Source organism: Chrysoperla carnea, chromosome 2 (assembly GCF_905475395.1).
Source record: "Chrysoperla carnea chromosome 2, inChrCarn1.1, whole genome shotgun sequence".
In the NCBI taxonomy this organism is placed as follows: Eukaryota; Metazoa; Arthropoda; class Insecta; order Neuroptera; family Chrysopidae; genus Chrysoperla; species Chrysoperla carnea.
Genome location: NC_058338.1, coordinates 94972091 through 94999281, shown reverse-complemented (window position 1 = coordinate 94999281; position 27191 = coordinate 94972091). Strand labels below are relative to the sequence as shown.

The 27191-nt window shown below is 29.6% G+C and overlaps 1 protein-coding gene and 1 long non-coding RNA gene across 2 annotated transcripts; both read left to right on the top strand.

The window, feature by feature from the left end:
* The first annotated feature begins 2129 nt into the window (after nt 1-2129).
* On the top strand, nt 2130-10363 carry LOC123291799. Its single transcript, XR_006534979.1, has 3 exons — nt 2130-2164; nt 2580-2581; nt 10299-10363. It is a non-coding gene; the product is annotated as an uncharacterized LOC123291799 (long non-coding RNA).
* Nucleotides 10364-15243: 4880 nt separating this feature from the next.
* On the top strand, nt 15244-22439 carry LOC123291792 (follicle cell protein 3C-1). Its single transcript, XM_044872213.1, has 3 exons — nt 15244-15365; nt 20084-20378; nt 22254-22439. The coding sequence occupies exons 2-3, from the start codon at nt 20091-20093 to the stop codon at nt 22437-22439; spliced, it is 474 nt and encodes a 157-aa protein (XP_044728148.1). The 5' UTR covers nt 15244-15365; nt 20084-20090.
* Nucleotides 22440-27191: the final 4752 nt, after the last annotated feature.

Sequence of the window (27191 nt, the reverse complement as noted above, 5' to 3'; positions counted from 1 at the left end):
ACATCATTGAGTATCCTTTGAACGTACTCAAAAAATAACATTTAAAATGGGGTAATATCTATGAGTGCGAGTTATTCGATTTTAAAATATTGACTAAACAATAATAGTTATAATTTATCGATTAATGCTGGTGACTCTCTATAATTTGCCCAGATTTTATCTAACATGATTTTTAATTTATTTTTGTAAAAGTTTCATGCTAGTAGGATATTTTTTTTTGAAAAATATTAATAAAAGAAAAATAATAATAAAATTTATTTGACAAGATCCACTATAATAAGTATACATAACCACACAATAATGCTGTAAAAATAGCCAAGCCCCTTCACCTAAAAAAAACTCTCCTATTTGTGATAATAAAATAAAAATACATACTTTAGCTAGTGAGCTGGTAGTTTTTTTAGGCATATAATTTTAATAGCACTGACAATAATGTCCCAAAATTTGCATCTCAATGGTTAGGTTATATGAAATTAACGTTAAAAGAATGTAGTATAAATGTCTATGCATTTTAGCCAAAAAATTATTTACTTACTTAATTCCTTTAATCCTCAGATGGACACAGGGCCGCAACAAAGGATGTTCAGCGAACACGTTTTCTGGCCAGACTATTGGCTTCACTCCAAGTTTTGCCTTCCAGTTCTGCCTCTTTTTCTTCGGTTCTTCGCCAGGTGATGCGAGGTCTTTTCGGTTTTCGCCTGCCTTGTGGATTCTAAGCGAGCGCCTGGCGGCTGATGTGTTCAGGAGGTTTTCTTAGTGTCTGCTATGGGTGTTTGATGTGTTTTCTTCCACAGGTTAACATTGCTAGAGATGATTTTAGTAACTCTCTGTTTGGCAACCGTAGAGTAGTACTGACTTTACATTTGTTTCAAAAATTCTGTGTTTGGCCTCGAGTCTTAGGTCCTTACATTTTTTAATTCTTTGAGCTACATCTTCATCGAATCTCCCTTGTTTGTTAACGATGCTGCCTAAATAAGGGCAATCAAAAATATTTAGGCAGTCAAAAAATACTTTGGATAAAAGTTGTTATGCATAAAATTTCAACCGATCTGTATAATTTGATTTTTTCCAATCTTTCGCATTTTCGGAAAAATTGATATTTAAATATAGTTTTCCACGTTTTTCCGCAGTCCTTGGTTGAAAAAATATTTGAAGAAAGAATAAGTCTTAAAAATTATAAAAAGTCTTAGAAACTCCGAATTTCTCAAAGTTTTTTAACACGTAGAGAAATTCAGAGATCCTAAGAATTGTTCAGAGTTTTTAAGACTTTTTCAGAGTTCTTAAGAGTTTTTAAGACTTACTCTTTCTTCAAATATTATATCTACCAGGGGTCTTTTAGAACTTATTCAAAAACTATGCTATTTCCCTATTCTAGGGAAAAATCACTCTTGTTCAAAGTTGTATAGCGTAAAATTTTCAATCTATAGGTATAAATAGTTTTTTCCTGCTCAAAATTGTCACCGCTAGAGAGCGGAAAACAGACATAAGTATGTATGCCTCGTATATATTTATTTAAAATATTGAGTTTTCCCACAATGCGAATGATTGGGAACAATCAAAATACATAGAGAGGTTTTAAATTTTATGCTTTTATCAACAGTTTTTTAAGAAAAACTTAAAAAAACCACCAAAAATATGGAAATTGTAGATTTTTTTATAAAATAAGGTATGAAAAAGTTTATTATACAAATTGATCGAAAATTTTACGCCCGATAACTTTAGACTAAACTATTTTTTCTCTTAAATGAATAGTTTTCGAGTAAATTGCAAAAAAATTTGGAAAAAAGTGGAAAATCGTTGATTTTTCCATACTCATTCTTTGTTTTTTTTCTGGGCATATAAAAAATTTTGATTCTACAGAAAACAAAAAGTTGGCATTGGTTGTTGCAAAACGTTGGCATTGCTCTACCCAAAACTTCATAAAAGTCAGTAAATCATATGAAAGTTAAGTTTAAGTTTTTGAAAACTATGGATTAATGTAGTTTTGACCGTGCTGATCGAAAGTACTTTTGGACTCAACCCTCAAAAAACCTTCTCTTCCGAGCTACGGCCCTTCAAAGGTTATTTTTTAACGTTCGAATTAAAAAAAGGGGTGTTATAAGTTGGACCGCAATGTGTGTATGCCTGTGTGTTTGTCTGTCTGTGGCATCGTAGCGCCTAAACGGTTGAACCGATTTTAATTTTTTTTTGGTTTCATTTGAAAGGTAATTTAACAGAAAGTGTTCTTAGATATGTTTCAAGTGCGAGCTTAGGGTTACATACCCGAAAAAACTAAAAAATTGGTGATGGTCTTCAAAATCAATTCAGTTTGGAATAAGCATGACATGTAATTTTAACATACAGGTATAAATAATTACTATGGAAATGAATGATCAAATAAATATGGCTCAATTCATTTCGAAAAGTGAAATGGTAAAATAATTAGGTAATTCAAAACCATAATTCAAGAAAACAAAGTCAACTCAAATATTTCAATTTTAATTAAAATATTTCCAAAAATTTGTCCCAAAAAATGATAACTCTCCAAGTATCCTTTTCATCTCATCTGATGTCCTTGACCATCACTTTGATTTAAGAAGGAGTGTTATAAGTTTAAAGTGTTTATCTGGGCGTCTTTGTGTTTCTCAGTGGCATCGTAGCCCCTAAACGGTCGAACCGACTTGATTGAGAACATAGCTAAATTTCTAAAAACTGGTTTACAAGAATTAAATCGCATTTGTCGGGGGTTTTTTAAATTTTGTAAATTTCACTTATTTTTACCTTAATCCATAGTTTAAAAAAAAATTTAACCGAAACTAAAATTTAATGTATTGTGTCCCGGTTGCATTCATCTTGATGGGAGTAGAAAAGACGACCAGTTTGAAGAGTTATATAAAAATTTCGTTGACCAGCTCACTACAACCATTATATAAATAATGATGGTACTTCGTACACATGGTATACTCTATTCCATTCCTCGTACATGGGTTATGAGTTAGTGAACTTGTTGCTTCAGTTAGTGAATGTCCATTCATTGGCCCCCGAGGTCATAATTTCCCAACATCTATCGCGCCAGGCTTTTTATAATAATGTAATGTAACTAATATTATAATATACAATTCCTCTTCTTCAACAGTTCTTCTTCTTCTTCTTCTTCTTCTGGTATCTATCTCTGCTCTTGGTATGTATGTCTTTTATTCTATTATTACATCATCGAAAAACGGATACCAAATTCTTTTTTTATAACTTCCATATCCAATTTTTTTTATTACACTTGTCTTTTTTTTGTTAAAATCACTTCCATTATTTGTTTAAATTGTAATTTTATATTTTTAATGCAAAATATACCTCAAAGAGTCGTAAGATTACGTCTAGAGTTGTCACCTCTCCAGATTTGATTGGAAAACTCCAGAAATGTTTCTCCCCTTTTTTTAAATTAAAACTTCGGTGGGACAAATCAAAATTGGGTTTAAAATCTATGAGACGTTAATCAATTCCAGCGTGACTTCCTGGATGGGGAGACCCACCCTAGTTTTTCTGTCATCTTAAATGAGGCATTATATTATCGTAACTTTTTTCTATTTGTATAACGGGAGGGCGTTTATTAATAAAATATTGGAATAATTAAACATCAAGCTGGAATTCTTCAAAGAAAAAAAAACGGGTTGCCACCTGAAAGTCCCATGAAGTCGTAAGATTATATCACCAATTTAATACCTTCAAGTAATTTTAAATAATAGCGGCTGAAAACTGTCTAATTTAAACTATCCAATAAGTTTAATTATGCGATGATATAGAAAAGAAAATTTCTAAAACTCTGTAGGTACACATCGATCTTTACACCATGGTGTATATTAAGCAAGCCTAAACCGTTTAGACGATCTTCAGACATTGTCGCTCTAAGATATGTTTTGAGACGACACAAAGTTGAAAAATTGCGTTCATGCATCGCTATTGTCACTGGTAAAACTGTCAGAATCCGAAGCATATGGAAACGCATCTTCAATACTAATATCGAGTGCTTCGAGTGAATATTTGACGCCTATCCGGTAATGCGTTTAACACCAAAGTTAAACATTGTCGGCCCAGATGTCACGGTAATTATCATGCCAAATTGATGAGTGTGATTCAAAAAGCTGAACGTAAGATACCTCATCAAGATTTGTCATTTTGTTGAGAAAAAGACAAGCTTAATTCTATAAAATTCTATAACAAATTGCGATGATTCAAAAATCGATCTTGTAAATGTGTCAGAAACAAATCAATGTACGGTATATAGATTGGGATTCGAAATTAATCTTCAACTGAATAATTCTCTACATTCGAGTATTGAATCTGTTTTAACGCGAGTATTCGTTTCCGAAATTCCCTAGCATATTTTTCGCAGATTTCGCTCACGGTTTTCAAAATTTTTCTGAAAAAAACTCTTCTCCAGTCTTTCCTCTTCTTTCAATCAAAATCTGTTTTGCAGAATCAGCCAGTTCGATAACTTCGCCAAGATCCTGGATTTCTATTTTAAGTACTTGTTTCAAAGATTAAGGCAAATAATGCACGGTGCTCAAAAAATGAAATATGTTTCGTAATGGGTTAATTAAAAATATTTTTATGTCTTGGAAGTGACATTCTGATATTTTTTTTAGCAAAGGACCTCCATTGCAAATCTTTTTACAAAAAAAGAATCAGAATATTACTTACAATTGTAAAGAATAAATCAATCATAAAGCTATAAGTTGATTATAAGCTACCATATTAATCCTTGAGTACCGTTAATCTTCTCTGACGAAAAAGGATCCTATCATCAACCATTTCTAAAGATTTAAAAAGGTGGAGTTAGATTTAAGGAATCTTTTATAGTTTTGCAAGATTTTATCTCGTTTTATTTTTCAAAAAGGATCAACCCCTTATGTATAATTCCAAAAAGTAGGTAGTTTTCTTTTTGCGTAAAAAGACATTTAATGCATTTTTTTTTGAATAAATTTCAAATGTGATTAAAATTTAGATTGAAAAAGCATTGAACCAGCAGCAGAAATTTTCTTTTCTTTTTAAAAAAAAAACCCAAAAATAAATGTTTATTTTTAATGTAAATTAAATGAATTTAAGGGTCTTTGATTTAATATAAACTTCTCTATGAATTAATCAACATACTTTAAAAACCTGTTTGAACTTACCCTAAACGCTACATGGAAAATCAATGAAATTTCATAGAGTTTTTAAGGGTGCTTTTATTAATTCTCTATGAAAAATCAATACCATCTAATATGTTCTGAACGAACTCTAAAAATAACATTAAAATCGTGTAATATTTATATTGCACTCATTTTTTATTTTAAGGGCATATTTTTAGCAAAGGTCCTCCATTTCAAATTCTTTTACAAAAAAAGGATGTGAATAGTATTTACAATCGTAAAGAATAAATCGATCATAGGGCTGTGTCATGTTGCTTGTTGCTGTCTGCCGTGTAAATCCTTAAGTACCGTTAATCTACTCTGACGAAAAAGGATCCTATCATAAGTCATCTCTGAAGATCTAAAGAGGTGGAGCTAATTTTAAGGCTTGATTTTATATTTTTGCAAGTTTTCATATCTCTTTTTTTTTCAAAAAGGATCAACCCTTAATCTATAATCCTAAAGAGTAGGTAGTTTTTTTTTTATATTAAAAGGGCATTTAAGATATTTTTTTAAATAAATTTCAAAGATAAAAATTTAGAACGAAAAGGTATTGAACCAGCAACAAAAATTATCCCTCCTTTTCTAAAAACCCAAAAAAAACCATATGATGGATTTAAACAAAAAAAAGAGATTTTTTTTGTATTTTCAGAGAGTAATTCCATCACATCCAACATTTTATCTCACTCTTACTTACAAGTTTTTCCATTATCGTGTACGTTATTTCACTCTGTTGGTGGTGAAATAGTATATTAAGATTGCCGGACTTTATGTATATGAGTGCATGTAAATTGAGCACGTTTTTTTCTCCGAATAGTAAAAAGGATTATCCGAACAAAAGTTGCTGAGTTTGACCAGGAACATCATGTTCTGACATCAAATTTGACCTAGTTTTCCGTGTTGCTTTAATAGCCAATTTATATCCAAAAAAGGTAAGAGATAGAAGAATACTTTAAATTAGAAAGTTAATCCTCATAAAAAAGTAAAAATTTTTATTTAAAACCTTTTTTTTTAAAATCGTTAGCTTTCGGAGATAATGCTACTTAAAAGTATTATTTCATTTAATCGAAAGAAAATATGCTAGCTGTAGAAAATTTTTTTAGACAATAGTTATCAAGGACGATACAGATCATTCGTATGTGTTAATTAACTTTTAAGTCCAGGTCAATTTTCATTTTAAGATCAAGATCAAATGACGTTGAAACTAGAATTTCAGGTCAAAGTCATGGACACAGGCGAATATACTCTTTTTTCTTTGACAGCTATTGGTTAAAGCATTTTTTGTAGCTATCATGTTTTCTTTCGATGGAATGCAATAATGACATATTTTTAAGTCGCATTTTCTCCGAAAGGTAACGATTTTTGAAAAAATGCTAGTTTTTTTATGAGGATCAAATTTCTAATTTACAGTATTATTCTATTCCTTATATTTTAGGTTTTAAACTGGCTATTTAAGCAAACCGGAGAACTAGATCCAATCTGATGTCGGAACATGATGCCCCCCCCCCCATCAACCTCTGCAACTTTCATTTAAGGTGTTTCGATACCAAAACGAAAGTGTTACCAAAAAAAACTGAAATTTTGTGTGTTAATTGAGGAGTATTTAATACGCCTTCTGTATAAATTTCAAAGCGATTCTCTGTACGGCTTATTATAAATTAATTATTAAAAACAGCCCTTTTTACTACATAGTGGTATAAGTCGTAATAAATGTTGATTTTTATGTCTTTAAGTGATTTTAAAAATGTTTTTTACATAAAAAACTTTTATCAATATTCCTCAAGTTTTAAGCTTTAAAATCGTACCAAAATTAAGAACTGTGTATAAAAATGAAAAACTTTTTTTTGTAAAAACACTGACTTTGATAGTTAATTTTTCCTAAACTGTATCTCTCTAAAGAGTTGAAATGAAAATGATAACAAAAATTTAAAATTTTATTTATCAATTAATCATCCTTTTATAAGTCTTTTGTGAAAAATTTATAACGATTCTCAGTACGGTTTATGAGAAATATGCCCCTGTTTTGGTAAAAAAAAAAATTATGTTGTAGTTAATTTCTCTTAAGCCGTACAGAGAATCGATATGAATTTTTCACAAAAGACGTATAAAAGGCTGATTTAATTAATAAATTAAATTTTAAATTTTTTGGATCATTTTCATTTGTTTGGTATCGAAATACCTTAAGATATTTTTGGAACGAAGTTTCTTAACGCAACTTGCCATGGTGAGCAAACTGGCAAAATCCGTCACGTAACAAAATGAGATATGCTTTGTGTGTGTCTGTGTGTGTATGCCATTACCATGGCCGCCACGATATGTTATCCTATTTTGTATTATTATACCATGCATATATGTAATATGCAAGGTATACTAAGTTTAGTCCCAAGTTTGTAACGCTTAAAAATATTGATGCCACGCACAAAATTTTGGTATAGGTGTTCATAGAATCACCTAATTAGTTCATTCCCGGTTGTTCGTCCGTCCGTCCGTCAATTAACACGATAACTCAAAAACGAAAAAAGATATCGATCTGAAATTTTTACAGCGTACTCAGGACGTAAAAAGTGAGGTAGAGTTTGTAAATGAGCATCATAGGTCAATTGGGTCTAGGGTCCGTAGGACACATCTTGTAAACCATTAGAGATAGAACAAAAGTTTAAATGTAAAAAATGTTTCTTATAAAAAAATAAACAACTTTTGTTTGAAACATTTTTTCGTAAACATCATTGTTTACCCGGGGTGGCCCCAATTTGGTGAAAATTTTATTTTATGTACTATACTTGAATATCAGTAATGTATGTGTGACATGTATGTATGTTATAAAAAAATCAAAACTGACTATGCATGGTATTTTAACAATTAACTCGGTCAATTGTTTGTTTTCACTTGTTTTTATTTATTATATTACACGAATTTTGCATTTTTGTATTATTTGCGTCCAAAACTAGTAAAGGATAACATATGTATTGGATCTAAATAATATAAAAATAGCAAAATTCGTGTACTATAATTATGTGCGTCGTGGAACTCAGGCCCCTGCCTATTTGGCACTACAGATTGAACAGTTTACCTATTCGCACCGTTTGTGAGATTTATTGGAGGCGTTTCCATGGTAACGATACACTACTTTATTTATAGAATTGTATGAATGCATATATAATTGTATGGATTGCATTTAAGACTTACATTGAAAATTTAATATTATTGTCTAACAAATTTAAATAAATAATTATGATAATTTACATTTAAAAAATAATATTTATGCAATTTGATTTCTTATTTTCATAATTTTTAATGCATTAAGTTTAATTAATTATTGTTTTTCAATAATTTTAATGACATTTTTAAATGACATTAACATGTAAAGAATTGCAAATTAGTCATAACAGCCTGCTTTAACGCCAAAATTTTTCACTGGAAGCGCTGGCATCAATTTTATTGTCCCTACCATGACTATGTACACTACGAATATTGTTTTTGTACAGCTTCGTAAGGAACTTAGTCCTTAACGGGGGCCCTACTACCACAATCTTTTTTTTTATGGTTTTACTATACCTGTATAGCGATTAAGCCAGGATCTACCTAATTTCGTAGTTATAACCCTGATTTTTACATGTACATGTAAAATAATGTCCAATATACGTTCTTCACCGCATATCACTTGGATGTATTGTATGTATATAAAGTATAATATCTCTATCTCTCATCCTCTTTGTGTATGCTGTAATGTAATGTAACCTAACTGTATAAACTACTGCCGGTTGTAAGTATGATTATTATGATTATGATGATTATTTTTACTTTGCCACGGTACAGGATCACATAGGGTTGATGACCTCCAATTCTATTACAGTACCTTTTTATGTTTGTTGTATTTACTTCACTATTTTATAATAATAATAACAAAAAAAATAATATGCTATGAACAGGCTGAACTGATAGGCATAAGGCATGGACTCTAGCTAAGCGCTATGCTAGATAGAGAAGCGCATAAAATCAGAGTCTATTTATTTATTATAGGTATATATGCAACACTCACTGCATATCGAGGCAATATGACAAAATAGTTTAAGGATGTACGAACGCCTGGCCAATTTTGGATAAATGGCTTGATCTTTTTTTTTTATATGAAGTTGAACTAAGTCTAAATCAATTCTGAAAATTTTTAGGGGTTTTGCCCGATTATTTAAATAAATAAATGACTTCAAAAAAAGCATATTTAACATTGATCTTATGGGAAAACGGTAGATGGATGATATGTTTTCATAGATTTCTCCAAAACAAAAGTTGTTTAATTTTTGATAAGGAACATTTTTTACATTTAAATTTTTGTTCTATCTCTAACGGTTTACAAGATGGATCCTACGGACCCAAGACCCAATTGACCTATAATGCTCATTTACGAACTCTACCTCCCTTTTTACAGCCTGAGTACGCTGTAAAAATTTCAACTCAATATCTTTTTTGTTTTTGAGTTATCGTGTCCACAGACGGACGGACGGACAACCGGAAATGGACTAATTGGGTGATTTTATGAACACCTATGACAAAATTTTTTTCCTAGCATCATTATTTTTAAGCGTTACAAACTTGGGACTAAACTTAATATACTATGTATATTTCATATATACATGGTATAATAAGACGAAAAGTTAAAATATAATTTTTCGATATCTGAAGTAATTTTCAAAATATCGAAAATTGAAAATTAATCAGCTTTCGATATTTCGAAAACCAAGGCGCAGATATCGAAAAATATTATTGATATTTTTCGTCCAAATTCATGAAGTTACAGAAAATTGTAATTTTGAAGATAAAGGTGCGAAGTTTTTCGTTGCAATTCACCGTCGAATGTCGAAAATCGCATCTTTCTATTATGCCTAAAAGTCTCTTAGAATTTGTATAGATTCATCTTTTGTGAACTTTCTCTTCCGTATCCTCTTTGTACCCTTTTCATATTCTTTAATTATCGATAGTTCCAAGCCTTGCTGTTCATTTTTATTAAAATTTTCCCTTTCTACAGAAATTATTCAAATTTGACTGTCATACATTTTTTTAACCTCCGAAGTAAAAAAAAAGGGTGTTATAAGTTTGACCGCTATGTGTGTGTGTCTGTCTGGTTGCCTGTCTATGGCATCGTAGCGCCTACACGAGTGAACTGATTTTGACTTTTATTCTTTCGTTTGAAAGATAATTTAATGGAGAGTGTTCTTATCTATATTTCATGTGCAAGTTTAGGGTTCCGTACCCGTAAAAACTAAAAATTGGTGATGATCTTCAAAATCGGCTCAGTTTGAAAAAGCCTTTCAGTAAAAAGGTGAGTAAATGGAGAGTGTTCTTATATAAGTTACCAGTGTGAGTTTAGGGTTCCGTATCTAAAAAATTTGTCGAAGTTTTTTAAATTTTGTAAATTGTATTTGTTTCACATTTACACAATTAATTTTGTGTTTGTTGAAAAACTTCTAAGCGCCCACCTCTTTGTAACCTGGCGTCTAATTTATCTTATGCACGGCCCGATCCAACCGCCCGGAGCGCGCAAACCCTGAAAATATGATATACAATAATCCCGATAAACGGGACTCAATATGATCAGGACTATTCCGAAAACTGGGATTGTTTGGAAAAATTAATTATAATTTATAAATAAAATAAAACACTGAAAAAGCACCATTGGAATCTATGTATTGGAATCGAAGTAAGAGAAACTGTACATCTAATACATACACCCTGTTTACAGGGAGCCTTTTTTAAGAAGATATATGCTTGACTCAAAAAATAAGTTTTATCGATAAAAAAGCTTATAGTAAAAAATTTTGGGTATGTAGACGCACTTCGTACGCAGACATTAAACGTAACCTAGGTTTTCAAGCTCATTCTACTCCATAACTGGCAATCGATAGATGAGCACTTTAAATTAGAAAGTTTTTAATGATTTAAAAAGTAACTTTTTTGTTCGTATCATTTTTCCGCAAACCGTCAGCTTAGGCAAAAAAAGATTCAAAAATTTAAGCCTAAATTGTTTTTTCGTATCCAAGACCATTTTAGTACAAATTGAATGAACAAATCGTACAAAAGATTTTTGCCATCAATTACTGTCTCAACGATTCGGTTTACAAAAAAATGTTTCAAACATAAAATGTTTTCTTATTAATAAAGAATAACTTTCTAATTTAAAGCGTTCGTCTGATGGTTGTTAGTTTGTGGTTTTAATTAAAACTTAGATCGAATTCGATTAAGATGTGCCCCTTTGAAACTAATTTTTTCGATTGAAGAATTTTTCTCGATTAAATTTATTTATCGAGTTTCAAGCATATATCCATTTAAAGCACCCCGTATATGTCATTTCTAGCTAGATCGGGCCCTCGGCTTATGAATAATCTTCCTCTTAGAGAATACCTATTTAGACTTGAAGTCACGTTTATAAACCAAAAACTCAAAATAAGTGCCTAGATACAATAACATAAGTATATGTAAATTGCAAAATAGACCTATTTATGATCTCAATATTTATAAAATTTCTATACAATTAAAAATTGGGTCAGTTTACAAACAAACATTTTCATAAACATATAAAATTTTATATTTTAACAAAAATAAACCAAATTTTATTTGAAAATTTTGCTGACAAATATAGTCAGATTTAAATAAACTTTATGCTATCGATGCAATAATATTTATATATTTTAAATGTTATAAATAAAAAATGAAGTATTAGTACCTACCTACTTGAAATTTTCTTAAACATCCTAAGCGGAATGTTTGCACGTCAAAAATATTTCTGTAGAATATGTAAAAATTGAAAAACTGTAAGAATTGTATTATTGTATAGGATTTTTCTCATAAGAGTCGATTATTCTCTACAACTTTACAGTGCACTCTAAATTTTTTCTAAACAGAAATTAAAAATTTTAATTTAGAGAGTATCTCATTAATAATTGGATTAATTTAATTACTAAGAATAATAATTAATCGTCTTTTGAATCTCCCCGTTTTGGTGGACGAATATTTCCGTGAATATTTTTATCTTTTTAACCGACTTCAAACAAAAACGGAGGAGGTTATCAATTCGACTGTATTTTTTGTTTATTTTTTTTATGTTTGTTACCTCAGTACTTTTGATTGGGTGAACCGATTTTGGTGATTCTTTATCTCTTTGAAAGCTGGTGCTTCCCGTGTGGTCCCATTTCATTTTGGTCTAGTTCTGACAACGGCATCCATGAGAAAACCATAAAAGTCTTAAATTTGCAGCAAGTATGCACGACAAAAAGACGAATAACTCAATATCAGGCCAACGGATTTCGATGATTCTTTTTTAGTGACAAATTACTTAGTGTACTTGAGATTCACTAAAAATAAAAAAAACTTTTAACAAAAAGAATACCGACTTCAAAAGAATTTTTCCAAAATAAATTAATACGCACTAAAAAGTAAAAAAAAAATAACGATAATATAATGTAGTTAAAATTCTTGTTATTTTTGGAGTCGGTGTCTGCCAAGCTAATGTAGCAAACTGTTCTGTTATATAGTTGTTTCCTTGGCTGACACCGACTCCAAAAATAACAATAATTTTAACTGTATTATATTATCGTTATTTTTTTTTACATTTTAGTGCATATTAATTTATTTTGGAAAAATTTTTCTTTTGAAGTCGGTATTCTTTTTGTTAAAAGTTTTTTTTTTAAATTAAGATATTTATAAAACTCTTCGCGGCCAAGCCCCTCCCATTGAGAATCTGTCCACATAAATTTTGAAATAACAATACAGTCCTGTAAATGCACCCATTTATGAGACGTATTTCCACTGACGAATCAGATGTCCATGCATAGTTTGAGCTCGGTACATTCTTTGATTTTGTATTTGAGTCGAGTACTTCAAACAGAAAACCTGAATCTTGACGAGACTATCGAACTAGCTGATGCTGCGAAACATATTTTGATTGAAAGAGGACGAAACGTTGGAGAAGATTTCAGAAAAATACTCAAAATTTTCGATCGATATCTGCGATGAATACGACATACAATTGTGGAAGCCAAAGTTCATGACATACTCAACGCTTGAATATCCAAACTGATTCAGTTGAAGATTATAGATTGATTTTTGATTCATCGCAATATTTTCTCAAATTTTGTTTTTCCTCATCAAACAATTTCTTGAAAACTCTTCCGGTGACATCTGGATTAACGAAGTTTAACTTTGGCAAAAACGCATTGCCAGAAGGGGTGCCAAAAATTCATTCGAAGCACTCGATATTTGCAACAAAAATGCGTTTCCGAATGTTTACCAACAGTTTTGCGTTCTGTTAGTTTTGCCTGTGACAACAGCGACGAATGAACGCTTCTTTTCAACCTTGCGCCGTCTCAAAGAAAACTTTAGATCGGTTTAGCGGTCACTGTGTAGGGGTTGATTCAGATATTTTTTTCTGTACCTCGCAGAATTAACTTATTGAAAAACAGTGACTGAATATATTTTGACCTAATTAAATGTTTTCCTTCTCGAAAAAAGAATTTCATTTTTTTCAGATTTTTTTTTAAATTTTAACCGAATGAACGAGTTTTAATTAATAAAAGTAGAAGTTTTTTACTTTTCAATCTATATACAGTGTGTCGCATTTAAGATGAAGACACCCTCACACTTTCGTCACTCATAGGAATATCGATTTGAAAATTTGCATACTAATATAGAGTGGGTTAAATTTTGTAAGATAGTTAACAGAAAACTGAATCTAAAACTCAGCCTACTACAAATAGAACGAATTCTTAAAATTTCGCCTAGCGTCAGAGATGGTTAGAGATATCGAAAAAAATTATTAGAAAAAGTTGCTTAGAATATTTTTATTACCTATATACCGATTTTATTACTTACTCAAAATTATTACAAGTTTATTTTTTAATTTTATTACTATGGAATGTAAAAACTGGATAAATTGATCATTTAATAGTGTTATATATATTCAAATATTTCAATAAGCTTGAAAATTATAAACGCGTATTTTGTCATGAAAATTGATATATGGGCATAAAAATATATTCTTAAATTTTTTCAAATAATTTTTTTATAAACTTCTTCTAATTATTTTTTTTCGATATCGATAACCATCTCTGGTGCTAGGCAAAATTTTAAGAATTTGTCCTATTTGTAAACTTTTAGTATACTGGAGTACAACGAAGCAAAAAAAGGCAATTATATAAATTTTGAATTTGCAAAAAATATGAAAGCGCGAGGGAGAGGGGTGGATGTTGTAAAAAAGGCTATATTAATAAAAACATCTACAGTTTTGGGTTACTTTAGCATTTTAAACTATTTTGACCTCTTTTTAAACTCTTTTAAGATACATTTATTCCATACACCCTTTCCCCCTAACAGCGCGGGGGTTAAAACTTAAAAATTTTGCTTTTAACCATATAGACCTCCTTTAAAAATAGTTTTCTGAAGCCAAAGCAAAAAACACCCTCCAAAGTCAGTCCATACACTTCCCAAACAATTATTTCCAAAAAGTATTAAATTTTCCGTTTTTCGCAAAAATATGGATCAAGGAGTCATTTTTCTGGTAAGGTACTTATTATAAAATCGAAAGGTAATAAAAAATGCTACAATCTAAAAAAATTTAACCTCGTAGGATAAAATGGCATAAAATGGAAGCCATTTTAAATAATTCACTAAATTGGAAATTTTGGCCGAACTATTTAACGGATTTCGTTAAAATTTTAACCGAAAGTTGTAAGTAATAAAATCTACTATTGATATTAGTTTCATTATAATCAATCAAATATTTTTCAAGTTACAGTCAAATGAACTGTTTATTTTTGACGCCATTTTGTTGGTTAGACATGTTGCACCACTCCGCGAAAGTAAAAAATTTCAAAAAATACTTATTTTGATGTGAAAAGAAAAACCCCAAAGTTTCGCTGCCCGAACTTTTAATCCATACACAAGGCGTAATTTTACTCTACTAGTATGCTGAGTCTTCATCTTAAATGCGACACACTGTATGAGCATTGAAGTTATGAATATGAGTTATGTACCATTGATTTTTCAACAGTTTTCATATAATAATATTTATATTTTATTTAAAAAAAAAACTCGGACACTTGCACCACTTTTTCAGACAGCCCCCTTTACTACTAATTTCAATAAAAATTTAATTCAGTTTAGTGTGATACCTTCAACTGATAACAAGAAATTAAATTTTCCCATCATAGTTTATAGCCGCACCACTGACAGGTAATTACAGAATTAACTTTTATATATTTATTTATTTATATTATTGTAAAATAACTCTTTAAAAAAATCAAAATTTAGTTATTTTGTGGGGTGTTTTTAAAACATCTCCCCTTGTTTTGTATACACAGATACATCAGATATATTTTAATTTAATAAGTGCATACAAAATATGTTAGGAATTACCGGGGGGTTCAAAAATAAAACAGAGCATGGCGATATATTTATTTATAGTAGTCAATCTGGCATTTTGACTGGAAAAAATTTCAATGGTGGATCTGAGGTTATAGATCGTTAGAGAGGCATGTAAATAACTTAAAAAAAAAATTAAGAGAATTTATCGTTCCGCTGTTTTTGTGAAAATCCAAAAAAATTTTGGAATTCATTTTTCTCGGAATCTATTGGTTTAAGAGAAAAGTTTTTCAAATAAAAAATGTAGAGGACATTGCCAGCTACATTTTATGTCATCGGAGCAACGTCATACGAGTTAAATTACGAAAGTAGGTGGCGCTAAAGTATCAAAAAAAAGGTTTTTCACAATTTTCATTAAGAAAAAATGATTTTTTTGTAAAAATGTAAATGAGAAAGTTGTTTGACTCAAAATTAGCTTCAACTTTTATTTAAACAATTTTTTTGTAAAACTTACCGTTTTTGAAATACAGCTTGCTGAAGAGTACACATCGGACATTTTATGCCGTCCTGTGTTTGAAATTGTTGTAGAATTTAAAATTGAATTGATTGTTCGAAGAACCGTTAACTACGGTGCGTTGCATTTTTGGCCTATAGCTCGGAAACGGCAAGTTTTTCATAAAAATTGTTTAAACAAAAGTTGAAGCTAATTTTGAGTCAAACAACTTTCTCATTTACACTTTTACAAAAAAATCATTTTTTCTTGAAAATCGTAAAAAACCCTTTTTTGATACTTTAGCGCCACCTACTTTTTGTAATTTAACTCGTACGACGTAACTCGTAACAACTTTTCCCTTAAACCAATAGATTCCGAGAAAAACGCATTCTAAATTTTTTTTTTGATTTTCACAAAAACAGCGGAACGAAAAATTCTCTGAATTTTTTTTTTTAAGTTATTTACATGCCTCCCTAACGATCTATAACCTCAGATTCACCATTGAAATTTTTTCCAGGTCCGGCCTTTTTTTCGTCTAGATTGACTGTATCATTATACGAATTTGAAGTTATTATATTTGTTGCTTCTTTTAATGTTGTTGAGACACTACAGAAAAAGAAACACCATTAAAACTTAGTAGAAAAAAAATTTAGAAGAAATCGTTCTTAAACATGTTAAGGATGTATAAGCACGGTGTAGTGGGGATACAAATTTAACAAAATATATTTTTTAAATTTTGATGGTAAATTATGTTATAACACAAAATAAGATGAAATTATATTTCGAAAACCCAGGCAAATAACAAAAAATTTTATTCTTATTTTTCGTCTGCATTCACGAAGTTATAATAAAATTCATCATCAAAGTTGAAACTAAGAAAAATAATTGCAACTCTAAATCTACCCTGCCCGTACCTTGGAACCCTGCCCTCATATGGACGGAGACACATGGTATTTTCTTTTCTATGCCATTGCTTATATGTTTTCTTTCTATCAAAAAGTTTATTTTTTTTAAATTTGTTTTCAAAATATGTCCTTTTTTTAAGCGTAACAAGCTTGGGACTAAAATTAGTATACCATGATATATATTTCATATATTCTTCTTTGTGTCCATTGGGATATTTGTACCGAATACTTAAAGCAGTACAAGCGCCAAGGAAAGTTTAGACTTGTTAAAAATTATTTGTACCTTATTTTCAACTTTGATGATGAATTTTGTTATAACTGGAATGAATATGGACGAAAAATAAGAATACAAATTTTTGATATCTGTCTTGGTTTTCGAAATATCGAAAGCTGATTAATTAAACAAAATTTTCAATTTTCGATATTTTGAAAATTACACCAAATATCGAAAAATTTTATACTTACTTTTCGTCTTATATTGTCAAGTTATAACAGAATTCACCATCAAAATTGAAAACAATTCATTTTTATAAAATTTGTGTCCTCATACATCCTTAATTAGTGCTCATACATCCTTAATTATTTATTAAGGTTTTAACTTTAATTTAAATAGTTTTTTTTTTTAATTTTCACCGATTTGTTTTGGAGAAATCTATGCAAACATATCATCCATCTACCAATGTTAAATATGCCTAATTTTGAAGTCATTTATTTATTTAAATAATCGGACAATCCCCTCTAAAATTTTCATAAATGAGTTAAACTTATTCCAAGTTCATATAAAAAAAAAAAAGCCTTTTATCCAAAATTGCCCTGACGCTCGTACATCCTTAAAACTAGAACATATATATTTCTCGTAGACCTTCCATAAAACCTGTATCCTTTTTAGTATTTGAACACCCGGTACAAACATTTAAAAAGCACTTTAATTATAAAATGTATATAAAATATAATTTCCCCATTAAAAATGTTTAAGGGGGTTTTGTGATGTCGTCAATTGTGCATGACGTCAGTAAATGCATGATAGACTCGACTCGTAACAACAGGTGATTTTAACAATAATATAATAAAATAAAAACGTGGCTATATATAGGGGAGCTTTTAAAGCATGACATGATAGAAAAGAATATTTATAAAAAAAAAAAAACAAAAACAATATTTAAAATATATTCATCCCTTTTGTAATTTTCAAAACAACACAAAACAGGTGTCTGCTGACGACTGACTGTACAATGTTCATAAATTTAAATATAATTGGGGTTGATTTTTTACGTAAAAATATTCAAGGTTGTTAGAGTTTTTGAAAAATTAGTGGACCTAGAATTAATTGATATTGGTCAATCGTTTCGTCCGCGGGACAGAATTCTTTTTGTTAAATGAACAATTGGTCCGCTCAAAGTAATGTTTTTACGTGAATTTGTTCAAAGGAAAAAAAAAACACTTAAAAAAAGGAAGGTTTCGACATAACGCGAAGTCTCAAAAGTGCTAGGGTGGCGTTAATTAACGCTGCGTATACATAAAAAAAAACGATTATTGGCCAATATCTTGAAGAGAATCAACTTTATGAAAAATAGTTTCAATCTAAAATTGTCGGAACTTTTTTTCCGTAAAAAAAATGTGGAATCAGCCATTTTCCAAAAATTCGGGAAAAACGGACAAATATAGGTATATATATATATATAAAAGTTGTTGGAAAATATTTTTCCTAAAAAAAATGTAGAGTGAACAATTTCGATATCTTTAACCGTTTTCAAAACGATCAATTTAATTTAACTTTCGTTTGAAATTTTTTTTTATAAAATCAATCAGTTTCAAGATATTGTTAATTAACATGTAAATATAATATATACATATTTGGCCGTTTTTCCCGATTTTCGGGAAAATGGCTGAAGATATCAAAATTTTTGATTCATCATTTCCTAAAGGGAAAAAAATTTCCGATTTGAAACTATTTTTCATAAAGTTAATCGTTTTCGAGATATTGGCCAAAAATCATTTTTTATGTATACAAAGCGTTAATTAACACAGTCCTAGCACTTCTCAGATTGCGCGTTAGAAGGGTCTTAACCTAGATGCCAAAAACTTTCCTTCTTTTTAATTTTTTTTGCCTTTGAAATTGATTTCTAATGAGCATGATGATGTTATATTTAAAATCGGTCTGAATAAACACAGCAGGAAATTTTTCGGATACTATAACCTCTTGATAACATTCATAATTATTAAATCTATTACATCTATATTTCAGAAACTTCTGATTGAATTACAAACTCAATTAGATTTTGGTCTTTTTGAATTATTTAGAGCAATAAGGACTCAAAAACCATAAAATTCATTTTCTTTGGCGATTAAAACTTATTTCTAGAATTGTTCCAAAATAAAAGCATTTTGTACGAGATTTTACGCATTATCTCAAAAACCGCTTCTCCAATCGTCATATAAATACGTTTTTTTTTTTGTTTTTTTTTTTTGAGGTCAAAATTACCCATTATACCAAGTTTCATCAAATTCTGAAACAAAAATTTTTACCTAATTTTTTCGAATATTTCAAAGGTCTAGAAAACTCCTTAGAAAAATTACAAAAAATCGAAACTTTTTTTTATCTCCGATTTGGATAAAAACTATTTTTATACCATGTATATATGAAATATACATAGTATATTAAGTTTAGTCCCAAGTTTGTAACGCTTAAAAATATTGATGCTAGGAAAAAAATTTTGTCATAGGTGTTCATAAAATCACCTAATTAGTCCATTTTCGGTTGTCTGTCTGTCAACATGATAACTCAAAAACGAAAAATGATATCAAGCTGAAATTTTTACAGCGTGCTCAAGACATAAGAAATGAGGTCCAGTTCATAAATGGGCAACATAGGTCAAATGGGTCTTGGTTCCGTAGGACCCATTTTGTAAACCGTTAGAGATAGAACAAAAGTTTAAATGTAAAAAATGTTTCTCATAAAAAAATAAACAACTTTTGTTTGAAATATTTTTTCGTAAATATCACTGTTTGCCCATGAGAGCGTAAATTAGGCGCAAATTATTAGTATGTATTATATGGGAATATCAGTTGTGCATGTGTGACAAGCATGTATGTGTAATGTGGTAGTGTAATTAACACAGTCTATATACATGGTATTTTAACAGTTAACTCAGTCAATTGTTTGTTTTCACTTGTTTATTTTCTTATTTTAGATTTATAATGGATTTACAATTATGGCTACTGATATGTGTAACAAATCTACTAATTGGTATCACTGTTACATCAAACATAGACAATAAAATTACCGATACAGAATCAGTTTCTCCACAACCGGTTACACCACCACCGCTTATACCATGCACATGTGCTGTATTTTTATCCGGACAATTTACAAAAGGATCACCAGAACAACCAAGAGGGTATCCAGCGTTGGTGCATGAACAAGAAATGACATTTGCATGTACCAATTTAGGAAATAAACAATGCACGAATAAATGTTTAGATATTGTAAGTACAAATGTGAGTATATTTATATAGGCAATAGAAAATACACATCTACTTGAATTTGCATACATAATATGTGTTGCTTATAGGCAACTTGTATAACACGTTCGTAAATAGGTTGCCTACTTCCAAAACATTCTTTTAGGTAAAAGTTTTTTTAGAGGTACGCAACTATTTTTAATATCAATAAATCTGACTTTTTTGAAAAGATAATTTTATGTCACTAATGTTTGAATATGATTTCGGTTATACAACCGAACAGAATCAATTTTTTTGATTAAAAAAATTTCAACAATTAGCAAGCGTTGTTCTGGCATGAATCTATTCATTATGAAAGGCCAAACCTAAGGTAATAATGTAATATATAAAGAACAGGTATCCCAATCATTCATATGGTTGCGCCGCCAAGAGTGCGTCCAACATACTAACTGACAGATAAATAAAGTACTTCCATACTAACTCCCATAATAATAAATATATTTTTTAATAATTAATTAATGACTAAAAAATTAACATTAAATTGATAAACGTATATTTTAATAATATATAACAATAATATATTCGATTTCTGGGTCAAAAAATTAAAGAGTTTCATTGTTAAGTTGATGAAACACAATATATCATCGAAATATACCTGATAATTGTGAATTAATGGAAATTGAAAAATACGGACTGTATTATCTTTGTGGTTGGAAAGTATTTATTTAGTCCTCTGATTCTAAAGTATGTGAAAGAGTAAGAAAGTTTTGGAGAAATTCATTTCTTTACGGCTTCACATTCGTGCTAAAGAACGGTGCAAGCAGAGAACCAAAATCTTGTTGTTTTTAGTTCTGTTCTAGTACAAAGACTGTTCGCAAATAAATTGCTTAAATTTTTGCAATAATATTATAACAACTTGTTTTTTAAATGATGTTACTAATTTATTTATTCTCAGTATTAAGAATACTTTTGATATCTATAAAATATAATAAAATATTTATTATTAATATGGGAGTAATGAGAGTTAGCATGAAAGTACTTTAGTTGACAGTTAATATGTCGCTGGACGCTGGACACATTTCCCATCATGCATTGCATTATTGGAATACTCGTCTTGTATAATATCCTAGCCAAATCTAACTAAGCACAAAGCAATTTTATGCTGTCAAATTTGTTATCAAACAAAAGAGTGTTACGAACTCAAAGGTGAACATCTAAAAACATTCTTTACATTGGAATTTGATATCTTTTACTTTTACTTCCAATATCTTTACATAGGCAATTTGTATAGCATGTTAATAAATATTTTGCCTATATCGAAAGTTACTTGAGAATCTAAAGTGATTGTACCCATGCAATCGTTGTTATAGTGTGTTGCATTTAAGATAAAGTACCTGGATGCTTTGCTCGTTATTATTTTAAAGGAAACCTAGCTAGATTTATTTTTTGTCCCAAAATACCCTGCATACTAATCGTGTACCAACGCCATCTACTGAAACCTATCTTTATTGATTGAACTTCAAAAAAGTTTTTATCATGAAGAAAATTTATCACAGATTCTGTTTATGTAAAAAAAAACCTAGCTTTACGGCGCTTTAGAAAAAGATAACATAAAAAAAACTGTGTTTTTGACGTTTTTACGATATTACATATACAAATTGCCTAGTTTACGATATTTTTAGAGCATTTTATTACATTTATGTCATACAAATTGGCTAGTCACGTGACAGTCGGACTACTTTAAGTTGACTACAGATTTACAGGCAGGACATTTTTAGAAAAAACATATTTTTATAGATAACTTGTACAACATATCAATAAATACATTGCCTATATTTAAAAAAAAATGATAGTGAAATATTATGGTTAATAACAACTTTGTATTATTTTTTCTTTTAGATTGTAAAACATTTACCAAATAGTGCAAACATTTTATGTGGTGCAATTGATCGTGATTGTCATAAGGAACGAGCATATTTATTCATAAAGAATTGTAATGATACATGGGTCAACACAAATTTATCCGCTGGACGAGAATACTGTTGTAAAGATGGTTTACCATACAAATGTCCATTGTATTCATAGATATTTTTAAATTATTATTTTATGAATATTTTGTATTTATTATATAAAAAAATATATATTTATTGTTAATTATTTTATGCATTATTACTTTAGCAAGTTTTTTTCTGTCCTACAAAAAATGATCTTCCTTATTCCTTTACCAAATTCCATGATTCATCCCTCCTTTTTAAGCTAAAATCTTGATGAAAAAATCCAAAACCTAAATTAGAAAAAACATTTTACCTATCTTGAAAAATATTCCAAGATAGGTAGTACAGCCAGGACAAATCCGTTAAAGATGTAAATGATGTGAATAAGAATTTGAAAGCAAAAGATGTTTTGTACACAAAAGCTGATAAAGGTAATTCACTGGTTATTTTAAACAAAGTTGATTATTTCAGCAACGTACAAAAACTGATCAATCAAGGACCCTATCAAGTAGTGGAAGAAAATCCGTTGCAAAAAATGATTAGGGGCGTTAAGGGGACTTTAACGAGTTGCGTCATTCTCATTGCGAAACGAGATAGATTAAAATATCAACTTTCTAATCCATCTGTTCCTAGGTTATACTACCAACCGAAAATTCACAAATCATACAATAGTTTTAGACCAATAGTTTCTGGCATTAACGCTCCTTCATTTAAAATTGCTAAATGGCTTGTATGGGAATTTAATAATCTACCCGCACCAAAAAGTTTCTCGATTAAAAGCAATTTGGAGCTAGTAGACAATATTAAGGATATTGTTTTAGAACCCCAATATAGTCTCATTTCTTTTGACGTCATTGCTCTATATCCTAGTCTCCCAATCGAAATGACTTTAAATCGATTTGAAAATTGGCTCATGGAGAATGGTGTCAACAGCGAAATCATCATTAAATATTTGTCGTTGACACGACTTTGTATGAGACAAAATCTTTTTGTTTTTAAATGGGCCTATTACAAACAGACCCAAGGCTAATTTATTCATGAGCCATTTAGAAATTAAACTAAAGGAAAAATTTAATAATAATTTCCCGAAAATTTAGTATCGATACGTAAACGACGTTTTCGCCGTTTATGACAGTTACAAATTAAATATATCAGAATTTATGGAACACATTAACGGCGAACACGAAAACATAAAATTCACAACCGAATTTGAGTCGAATGGCACTTTACCATTTTTAGAAATATTAATTTCCCGCCATAAAAACAAATTCGATGTTGATATTTATAGCAAACCGACTCATACTGACAGATACATTACATCAGATTCTTATTGTCACAAAGGTAAAAATTTGCAGTTTTTCACTCTTTAATAAATAGATTGATAAACATTCCACTTTCTAGATCTTCTTATCTTAAGGAATTAAAATACATTAAAAACGTTGCCGTTTTTAATGGTTACTCAGCCGATGTTGTAGATTCTATCCTCCGAAAATGCCAATGGCGTAAAGGAATTAGGGATACAACCTCCTTGAAAGTTTTCGAAAAGAATAAGTGGGTTAGAGTTATATTTAACCATCATTGTAATAACAAGATAGATAGAATTTTGAACAAATCTGGAATTTCAGTTGGTTTTATATCTCAGAAATTACAACACACCTTAGGTCAAACCAAGGATCCAATTCCGGACGCACAGAAATCGGGTATCTACCAAATTTCTTGCTCGAATTGTCCTAAAATTTATTTGGGACAGACTAAGCGACTGATGTCAATCCACGAAATAGAACATATAAGCGATGTCAAGAATCATCGAATCGAGAAATCTTGCATTTCGGACCATGTTCAAATACAGAACACAAAATTCTACCTGCCAAGTTAATTAAATCTGTTAGACATCACAATAGTTTAGATGCTTACGAAAGCATTTTAATCCACAAGGCAGGCAATAAGACTCTGAACTAGGATAAAGGTCCTATACCTGACTCTGAATTGATAAAATGGACAACTGTTAAAAGTCAAGCCATAAAAATTCTCGTCAGTTATAGCGGACTTGGATACACCCATCTCACAAACGATACCAAATTTTAGATATAAATTGAGGTCGATAAAAGAATTTTTCAAACTCACTAAATAATTAATTTGTTGTGAAATGGTTACAAAACGTTTTGTCTTTTTCTTCATCAAATTTTTTTCTTCAAATTTGTGATAATTTTTGTATTTTTATTTTTGTAAATCGTTGCTGTAATTGGTGGTAATGTTTTGCTTATTTATTTTTAATTTTTTAATTTTGTGTAAAATGTTTGTAATGTGTTATATGAATAAATTTAGCTACTGACGATAATTGCGTTGCAATCGAAATATCGATATTTAGCGACATGTAAGTCTGTTGTATGTTTTTTAATTGTATTTTTTGAATAGAATTTCTTAACATACAATTTTATTTCGAGTATCGTGGTATTTATTTCAAGTACTATGTCTAAACTCGAAGTCAACAAAAATTCATCCTTATATTATTATGTCTAGATTGACGAAAAATATACTCACGGTAAAAAAGAATTATGAAAATCATTTTAAAGTATTTGTAAATAAATTAGTATATACAAGGTGTTTAAAAAAATGAACACAATTATAATTACTTTATAAAAATCATTTTTATTTTAAAATCCATTTTAATTAAAGAGCACCATTCAACATTTATTTATTTTGCATTTTGAAACACAATCAATAATATCGATAGATTTATTACACAGTAATAAATATCGATTTTTTAGATTTTTATTCTATTCTTGTGTTTAAAATTACACAATTTATTTTTTAAATCATTTCCCATATAGTACCTTAAGCAATGTGTATAAAAAAAAAGATACACCTCCTTGCATGCTTGTGAACAATAGCAATACAAACATGCAAGCAGACATATAATAGTATCTTCCTTATACACATTGCTTAATGTATATGTACTCTCTCACACTTATTGATGTACTATGGGAAATGAGAAACACAAAGTATAAATTTCTGGAAGCCATTTTGATTTCGTTACAAAAAAAAATATAAAAGTTTTTAATTGTCAATGTTCAATGTTGCAACGTTGCACAAGAAGATAAATTGTTTTTTTGATAACAGAAAACTAGAACAAGATATACAGAGATAATTTTTTTTAAGTTATAAGTCACAGTTATTTTAAACTATCTGTACTTGGAACAACATGAAAATTAGACAAAAATTGCTTGCTTTTAGCTGGAAAACAGCGATTGATTTCAAAGGCTCTTTCTTTTCAACAGTGCTAGTCAAGGGCACGTTAACAGGAAACAAAATATTTGTTTTGCCATCTGGTAGTGTAAATGGGAACTACTCAAAACGGGTCAACTTCTTGTTTTAATTAGTACAAATTACTATCGCCAGTTTGCGAGACAGTTTTTTAATAAATGGTAAGTACAAGTATTGCTATCTGGTAGTCTAAATTGGAACTACTCCTAAAATGTCATCTTCTTGTTTTAATTGGAACAAATTATTATTGCCAGTTTTCTGATAAATGGTAAGTACAAGTATTGTCATCCGGTAGTCTTAATTGGAACTACACAAAATGGATCAGCTTCCTGTTTTAATTAGTATGAATTAGTTGGCGAGATTGCAACTACCAATAATCAATAATTAAGGGTGACTTTGGTTGCTTTCATGTTGATCCGTGTGCTGATGGCCTTAAAAATAAGTTTATAAAATAAAAGAGAAAACATTTAAACAATATAATTATTTGCATTATTTACAATAAAATACAGTTTTATAAAAAAAATTGGTATAAAAATAACTATCTACAAATTAATTAATTATTTAAAGGTTATGATTAATAATATGTTCGGCTCCGAACACTTTCTAGACGATGAAATAATTTGGGAAATGGAGGTTGACATGAATCAAAAATGACATTTAAATGTTGAGCAATCATTTGACTGAATTTAAACTTCGGAGTCAATTCGGATCAACTCGCCATTACATGTTTCTACATCGTGCGGAATCGTGTTAACAGCCGAACATGATCTAAATTAGCTACTCTAAAAAAAATTACAAGTCACAATCATTTTTTACCTTTAAATTATTTTACATTAAAAACTAAACCACCTCAGATCGTATCATTTTACGAATAAAACTGCAAGAATGTATTCAGAAATTGAACTCTAAACGGAAACCAAGAATTTGTATTTAGTTTGCCATTATTTGTTTCCAAAATTTAAATGAAATTGGATCTTTTTCGATCGAATAATAATTTTTAGATCATAAAGCAGTCATTTAACTGGATAAACTAAAATGAATGAAAAAATTTGTTTACCTTGTTTTTTCGAATGTTTTTGTAATAACAACAAAAAACTTAAATGATTCGAAATAGATCTGCGAGAAATCGTAAATCGATTAATTGCACGCTTCATACGATTTAGAGTTCATTCTGGTTTAACATTCATGCTAACTTAGAACAAAAAAGACTAGTAATAATAAACTATTCAGTTATCTACTTTTATCAGTTTAATTCCACTCCGTCAAAATTAGTTGCGATTGCAACTTGTTTTCGATTTATGTGAAACATTTCGTAGATAACTTTTGCAGAGAATTTGATTAGAACAAAAGACATAATGACTAGTCGTTTTAATGCTAAATAATTTCATTCTATACATTCAGCTGAAAAAATTTGAAGTTATTCCCCATTTTATTTTAAAAAAATTCAAAATTTTGTATTTGGCGCTTTGGTCATTTTTGCATCATCAGTACAAAAGTAATAGCTACATTTCCTTCGGAAATTCGCTAAAAAATAATGGCTTAAAATTATCTTTCCAATAAAGCCAGTTTTTTCATTGAT